This window comes from Pleurodeles waltl, chromosome 10, assembly GCF_031143425.1.
Source record: "Pleurodeles waltl isolate 20211129_DDA chromosome 10, aPleWal1.hap1.20221129, whole genome shotgun sequence".
NCBI lineage: Eukaryota > Metazoa > Chordata > Amphibia > Caudata > Salamandridae > Pleurodeles > Pleurodeles waltl.
In genome coordinates this window covers 7,015,847-7,024,057 of record NC_090449.1, presented here as the reverse complement: position 1 = coordinate 7,024,057, position 8,211 = coordinate 7,015,847, and the positions used below count along the sequence as shown (strand labels likewise).

The 8,211-nt window shown below is 52.6% G+C and overlaps 1 protein-coding gene and 1 pseudogene across 1 annotated transcript in view; one reads left to right on the top strand and one right to left on the bottom strand.

Moving 5' to 3' along the window:
* Positions 1-241: 241 nt before the first annotated feature.
* On the bottom strand, positions 242-1,921 carry LOC138260685 (heat shock 70 kDa protein-like; annotated as a pseudogene).
* Positions 1,922-6,605: 4,684 nt separating this feature from the next.
* LOC138260684 (mucin-2-like) overlaps positions 6,606-8,211 on the top strand; it is a 241,279-nt gene continuing 239,673 nt past the window's right edge. Inside the window, exon 1 of the mRNA XM_069209183.1 lies at positions 6,606-6,862. Within this exon, the coding sequence (XP_069065284.1) occupies positions 6,811-6,862 (52 nt within the window). The 5' untranslated portion in view covers positions 6,606-6,810. The remainder of the gene's footprint in view (positions 6,863-8,211) is intronic.

The window sequence follows — 8,211 nt, the reverse complement described above, 5'->3', positions numbered from 1 at the left end:
AGCCAGAACCACCGCAGCGGTCTGACGACCGCGGTGCGGTGTTCTGGCGGGGGTACTTTGGCGGGCGGCGGAGAATCACCCCCGTAATCTTCTGTCCATTCAGTAATTAAACCACAGGTGGGAGTCCATGAAAATAATCCATTATTGGCCATCCTTAACCTACCTCCGCAGTGGTGGGCCCAGCGCTGGAGCCTCCTTGGCGAGCCTGAGCTCCACAGCTCCCACCTGGCATCCCGCCCTGTTAAAGTTTGGTGATGATGGGATCACAGACCTTCTCCAGCGCCTTCTGCTGGTGCTCACACGCCTCCTTCTCTGCCCGCTGGTGGTTCTCCAGCCAGAAGACGGTCTGATTACTTTTGTCCACAATCTTCTTCCGGTCGTCCTCCCTGATCTTGTCTTTAAGGTTGTCATCCTCCACTGTGCTCTTCATGTTGAAGGTGTATGACTCCAGTACCTTCTCTCTCTGGGCTTCATCGCCTGCTTTGTACCTCTCGGCCTCCTGCACCATCCTCTCGATCTCCTCTTTGCTCAACCAGCCATTGTCGTTGGAGATCGTGATCTTGTTCTTTTTGCCAGAACTCTTGTCTACAGCACAGATGCTCAAGATACCATTTCCATTGATGTCAAAACTCACCTCGATCTGTGCACACCTTGAGAGGCAGGTGGGATTCCACTCAAATAAAATTTCCCCAGGAGATTGTTGTCCTTGGTCATGGATCTTTCACCCTCATACACCTGAATGAGGACACCTTGTTTGCTATCAGAGTAGGTGGCGATGATCTGGGTTTGCTTGGTTGGGATGGTAGAGTTGCATTTGCTGAGAACAGTCATCACACCCCCTGCTGTCTCAAGCCCCAGTGAGAGAGGTGCTACATCCAGGAGGAGCAGGTCCTAAACAGTCTCAGACTTGTCCCCCATCAGTATACCAGCCCGCACTGCTGCACCGTAGGCCACATCTTTGTCTGGATTGATACTTTCTGCAGCATTGTTTGTGTTTTGGGGATGCGAGTGGACCCTCCAACAAGCACAATGTCATGGATCTGAGATTTGTCCAACTTAGCATCTCTCAAGGCCTTTTCCACAGGATCAAGGGTCCCTCTGAAGAGGTCAGCACCCAGCTCCTCAAAGCGTGCTCTTGTGATGGAAGTGTAGAAATCAATGCCTTCGAACAGGGAGTCAATCTCGATGCTGGCCTGAGTGCTGGAATACAGGGTTCTCTTGGCTCGCTCACAAGCAGTTCTCAGACTCCAGACTGCCCTCATGTTCTGGCTGGTGTCCTCCTGTGCTTTCTCTTGAATTCCTCAATGAAATGATTGACCATTCGGTTGTCAAAGTGTTTGCCTCCCAGGTGGGTGTCTCCAGGTGTAGCCTTGACTTCAAAGATGCCAACATCAATTGTTAGAATGGAGACAGCGAAGGTACCTCCACCGAGGTCAAAGATCAGGACATTGCGCTCTCCCCTGCTGCTTTTGTCCAGTCCATAGGCGATGGCAGCTGCTGTGGGCCCATTGATGATCCTCAGCACACTCAGACCAGCGATAACCCCGGCATCTTTAGTGGCCTCCTCTGGGAGTCGTTGAAGTACGCAGCCACAGAGATGACAGCATTGGAGACTGGGTGGCCCAGGTATGCTTCAGCAGTCTCCTTCATCTTGATCAATACCATGGAAGACACCTCCTCGGGGGAGAACGTCTTGTTCTCCCCTTTGTACTCCACCTGCACCTTGGGCTTCCCACCATCACTCACCACCTTGAAGGGCCAGTGCTTCATGTCAGCCTGCACAACTGTGTCATCAAACTTTCTGCCAATCAGTCTCTTAACATCAAAGACGGTTTTTCGGGGGTTTAAGGGCCACCTGGTTCATGGCAGTGTCCCCAATGAGCCTCTCAGTGTCTGTGAAGGCCACGTAGCTGGGGTGGTGCGGTTGCCCTAGTCGTTGGCAATGATCTTCACCTTGCCATGCTGGAAAAAAAACCAAACAGGAGTAGGTGGTGCCCAGGTCGAGGCCAATGGCGACTCCTTTGGGTGCACTCATTTTCTGCAGTGCGAACACGGAATACTGAGGCAGCGTAATCCCAAAGCCATCTCGGGCCTCTTCAATCCATATAAAGTCACTCCCTGCCCCTTCAGCTCACTCTTGCAGCTTTCTGCTTTCTCTCATTGTTGCGCTTTTTCATTTTTCTCTTCCTTCGGCTTTCCCATATGTGTCCTTTGCTCGCAGCAAATGCTTGAGGCAGAAGTCTAAGCGCCGGACCTAAAAAAAAAAGTGCCGGTGCTCAGCACTGGAAACAACAAGCACAAATTAAGCACTGCCCCTACCCCAAACCTCTTCCTTTCATTAGCCAAGTGGCAATAGCGTACTACACCAATGATGAAGATGACCAATACCAGGAGGAAGCTGAAGAGCCCATTATGCACCAGATGGAGGCACTGGGTTACCATGTGCAAGACTCCATGAACCGGGCCCTGATCAAAGTCCTTAACCCATTTACCCAGCCTCTGGCTAACTATGGCAGGCGTGACTTGCTGGGTGATCCCAGCCAATCAAGCTTGATCCCTCAAATGATGTCTGCCTCCTCGGCCCCCTCCCAGAGACAACGTGCAGGTGGCTCTTCCTCAGCAGATATATTGGCGCAAATGTCTACCTCAGTACCGTGCAACCATGAATACGAGGACTCACCTCCTCTGGGAGTCACAGATGCTTTTTTCCGAAGACCTCTCCAACCTCAGGGGGTATCTTACGACCCTTCTTCCTCGTCTAACTCAGAAAAAACAATTAAGGGGTCACAGAAAGACTTTCCACTCTCAAAGAAAAAGCACAAAGAGCACTATCTGTCTTCTGATATCCCGGGGCCTAGAGTCCGAATCTCCTGTTTGAGCCGGAGAACATTGTTCATCCAAGATCCATGGAGTGGGCCCCTTGTGTGGAGGTCACAAACTACGTGCAGGATCACCTGCGCAAAGCTACAAGGATGTGAGCAGCACCTTAAGATCTCAATGCCCTCGCCCTTCCCTCCTGGGGAAGGTGGCAGATACGCCAGAACTGGATGTAAATATGAAGATCTTCTTGAGGAAATTCGCTAAGGATCCAAAGAAGGGATTAGACCGTGCCTGGCGCAGTTGTCAAGACTACAGGAAAGTACCCTCATTTTTGGCATGTTAGTCCCGATTTCTGCCTGATGTCAGTGTGTTTAACTGTTCACTGGGATCCTGCTAACCAGGACCCCAGTGATTATGCTCTCTCTCTCCTCTAAATTTTGTCACTGCCTACTGGTAAACCAGTATTTCACCCAAAATTGGCCTACTGGTCCCCCCTTATAAGTCCCTAGTATATGGTAAATAGGTACACAGGGCATTGGGGTTCCAGGGGATCCTTATGGGCTGCAGCATTTCTTTTGCCACCCATAAGGAGCTCCTTAAAACCCTGCGACAGACATGCCGTTGCAGCCTGCGTGAAATAGCGCACACACTACTTCACAGCCATTTTCACTGCACTTAAGTAACTTATAAGTCACCTATATGTGTAACCTTCACTTGCTGAAGGTTAGCTGTAAAGTTACTATGTGTGAGGGCACCCTTGTACTAGCAAAGGTGCCCCCTCATAGTTCAGGGACAATTGGCGGGACTTTGTGAGTGCAGGGACGCCATCATACGAGTGCACTACATATAGGTCAATACCTTTATGTAGCTTCACAATGGTAACTCCGAATATGGCCATGTAAGGTGTCTAAGATCATGGAATTGTCTCCCCATTCCAAATCTGATGTTGGGGAGCCAATTCCATGCATCCTGGGGGCTCCACCATGGACCACCAGTACTGCCAAACCAGCTCCCAGAGGCTTGCACTGCTGCTACAGCTACTGCCACCTCACAGACAGGGTTCTGCCCTTCTGGGGTCTGAGCAGCTCAGTCCCAGGAAGGCAGAACAAAGCATTTCCTTTGGGAGGAGGGTGTTACACCTGTTTTCAAAGGAAGAGGGTGTAACAGGCTGGGGAGGTGTAGCCTCCCCCAGCCTCTGGAAATGCTTTGAATGGCCCAGATGGTGCCCTCCTTGCATAAGTCAGTCTACACCGGTTCAGGGACCCCCAGTCCCTGCACTGGTGCGAAACTGCACGAAGGAAAGGGGAGTGACCACTCCCCTGTCCATCACCACCCTACGGGTGGTGCCCAGAGCTCCTCCAGTGTGTCCCAGACATCAGCCATCTTGCTTTCCAAGGTGTGGGGGCACTCTGGAGGGCTCTGAGTGGCTAGTGCCAGCAGGTGACGTCAGAGACCCCTCCTGATAGGTCCATACCTGATGAGGTAGCCAATCCCCCTCTCAGGGCAATTGAGGGTCTCTCCTGTGCGTTCTCTTCAGATTCTACTTGCACATTTCCAGCAGGAATCCTCTGCAACTACTTCTTCATCCTCTGACCTCGGATCGACCACAGACTGCTCCAGGAACCGCTGTAACAGCAACAAGGTATCCAGAAGGGATACTTTTCCTCTGCAACTTCAGCTCCAGCCAGCAACTGTAACAGTTTCTACAGTGTGCACGCTCTGAGGACTCCCTGTCTACACCCTGCACCAGAAGGACCGAGGAAATCTCCTGTGGGGTGACGGAGTCACTCCCCTGCTCACGCAAGCACCTTCTAAGTCGACAACCGGTTCTCTTGGACTCCTCTCCTGGCAACGAGCGTGCTCCCTGGAACACAGGTGGTGGACCCCATCGACACAGACTGTCCTGAGGTCCTGCTGTCCCAATTTGGAGAAGGTAAGACCTTGCCTTCCCTGAGTACGACAGTACCCCTGTACACTGCGTCTTCTTCACCTCCTAAGGCTTCTGTGCACTCTTTGCAAAATTCCTTTGTGCACAGCCTGGCCCAGGTCCCCAGCACTCTGACGCTCAACTCGCAGAGTTGTATTCCAGCGGCGTGGGACCTTCCTGTGTAGTGCTGCACCAACCGCATTTTGCACCTCCTTTGTTCCCTGTCCTGGGACTCCTGTGGGTGCTATCTGGTGCTCTGAGGGCGCACTGAAGTGCTGAGAGCCCCCTCTTCCTCCTCACACAGAGTTGAGGCCCCAGGTCTCTCCTGGGTCCAGACAGCGCCATCTTGACACAAAACGCAACTTTTCCGGAACCAAGGCTTGTTGGACAAATCCAGCGCCAAACCTCGCCTGCATCCAACTTCTCTTTGTGGGACATCTTTTGCATCACGCAGGAACCCTCTGACATCTTCCTTGGGTGCATTTCTGCACCCTCTTCTGGTTTGGCAGGGGCCCCTGTCCTTCCTGGAACTTCTTCTGACTTCTGGACTTGGTCTCCTTCCTTTGTAGGTCCTCAGGTCCAGGAATCCACCATTTGTTGTTTGCAGTCTTGCTTGGTTCTTGCAATAACTCTAATCACGACTTGTAGTGTGTCCTAAGGAAACTTGCAGTACTTTACTCCTACTTTCCTGGGCTCTGGGGTGGGGTAATTTACTTAACTTTACTGTACTCTTACTCTCCCAGCGATTCTCTACACACTACAGTTGTCTAGGAGGGAATTTGTGATTTGCATTTCACTTTCTTAGTATATGGTTTGTGTTGCACCTAGACCTATTTTCTCCTATTGCATTTCCTATTGTTTGCACTATCCTATGTCTAAGTACTTACCTTATTTTGGTGTCTAGTGTATATATTGTGTGTAATACTTACCTTCAGAAGGAGTATTGTCTCTAAGATATTTTTGTCCTTGTGTCACCCAAATAAATACCTTTATTTTTCGTAACACTGGGTATTGTCTTTTATTGTGTATAAGTACTGTGTAACTATAAATGGTATTGCATTAGCTTTGCTTGTCTCCTAGTTCAGCCTACGCTGTTCTGCTATAGCTACCTGTATCAGCCTAAGCTGATAGAACACTGCTACTTCACTAACCAGGGATAAGTGGAAGTATCCAAGGTACCTATTACAAACCAGGCCAGCCTCCCACCCCCTGTGCCCTGCTAAGCCCAGTGTGACATCACTGATGTGTCCAGAACCTGTAGCCTGATGGGCCTAGAGTGACATCACTAATGTGTCCAGGCCCTATGGCCCCCTGAGCCCAGTGTGACCTCACTTATGTGTGTGGACCCTGTGACCTGGCTAAGCCCAGTGTGACCTCCCAGTGGGGCGGTGATGTCACAGGGCAGACAGCATCTGCAACGCTAACCTTTTGTGGTCGTGTGTAGGTGCTCTTCAGTGAGGAGTCAGACCTGTCTTCCGGAGTGTGACGTCACTGTGATGTCTGCAGACCCTGTGTGACCTCCCAATGGGGCGGTGACGTCACAGGGCGGACACCATCTAGAGCGCTGACCTCGTGTGGTCTTGTGTAGATACTCTTTAGTGGGGAGGATTCAGACCTGTGTTCCGGAGTATGACGTCACTGTGATGCCTTTCTAAACCTGTGTGACCGCACAATGGGGTGGTGACGTCACAGGGCGGACACCATCTAGAGCGCTGACCTCTTGTGGTCTTGTGTAGATGTTCTCAGTCGGGTGAGGGCGGCCTCTCTTCCGGAGTGTGACGTCACGGTGATGTCTGCAGACCCTGTGTGACCTCACAATGGGGCGGTGACGTCACAGGGCGGACACCATCTAGAGCGCTGACCTCTTGTGGTCTTGTGTAGATGTTCTCAGTCGGGTGAGGGCGGCCTCTTCCGGAGTGTGACGTCACGGTGATGTCTGCAGGACCTGTGTGACCTCACAATGGGGCGGTGACGTCCCTCTGGGAGGCGCCGAGGACCAATGGCTGCTTCCTGGATGCAGCCCCAGCAGAGGCCCTGGCCGCCCCCTTCTTCCCTGGAGGAGGATGAGACTGATGCTGCTGCTGCTCATCCTGGGACTGCACCGCTGCCAGGCCTGTGAGTAGGGGGACCCCCTGCGGGTTGGGGGGACTCCTGCAGGCTCCAAGGGAGGGCACAGACTGTCCAAGAGCCCTGGTATGACAGGGGGTGAACCCTGTGGTGGGGACAGTGAGGTCTGACCTCAGGCCTGCCGGGGACAGACACCTCTGGCGGTGACATAGAATGTCTGACCTCAGGCCTCTGAAGCTCCCCAGTCCTGCCAGGGACAGACACGGCTGGTAGGGACAGTGAGGTCTGACTTGAGGCATGCCGGGGACAGACACCTCTGGCGGTGACACAGGATGTCTGCCCCCAGAACTGCCAGGGACAGACCCCTCTGGTGGTGAGACAGGAAGTCTGACCTCAGTCCTGCCAAGGACAGACACCTCTGGTGGTGAGACAGGAAGTCTGACCTCAGTCCTCTTGAGACCTCAGACCTGCCAGGAGCAGACACCTATGGCTGTGAGGGACAGCAGGAACAGGTTGACAGTGGGGTCTGACCTCAGGCCTCCCAGGAGCAGACATCTCTGGCGGTGAGATAGGAAGTCTGGCCTCAGACCTGCTAGGGAAAGACCCCTCTCGTGGTGAGACAGGAAGTCTGACCTCAGACCTGCCAGGGATAGACCCCTCTGGTGGTGCGACGACAGGAAGTCTGACCTCAGTCCTGCCAGGGACAGACCCCTCTGGTGGTGGGACGAGAGGAAGTCTGACCTCAGTCCTGCCAGGGACAGACCCCTCTGGTGGTGAGAGGTGGGCTGGGGACCCTCACTCCCACTACCTCACAAGTAACTCCCTCTTCGGTGTTGAGTGTGAGGGCCAGCTCTACTGCCTCCTGGTGGATCCGCCCCACACTGTCACAGGTGCCTCCGTGGCACAGGGAGGGTCTGCGGTAACTCAGCCAGTTAAACACTTGATGCTCCGGCCTGCATTCTAACTGCAGGACTTCGGTTTGAGTTCCAGCAGGGCCAATGCGGCCTTTTGAACCTTCTGAGGTCGACAAAACGAGGACTACAGAGCAGTGGTGGCTGGTGGCTGAAAGCAGTGGTGGGGCACAAATACAAGACGGAATTGCACCTTGTGAGCCTCACAACCCACGTATTTCCATTCACCTACTCACCCACGGCCTTTGGTCACCTACCCATTTACTCATCCACATTGTGAATCACTGCCATTCACACAACTCTTATACAGACACCCACATTTTCTCAGCCACTCACTCCAGCCCTGCAAACACATTCAAACAAACATTGCCTCACCATCCAGTATCCAGCAGTTTCAGTGATAAAAGCTGCGCTTTTATTTGAGCTGCAGATTACATGTTTAATATGACATATGACGTCATTAGTCTGCAGAAGAAATGAAACAAG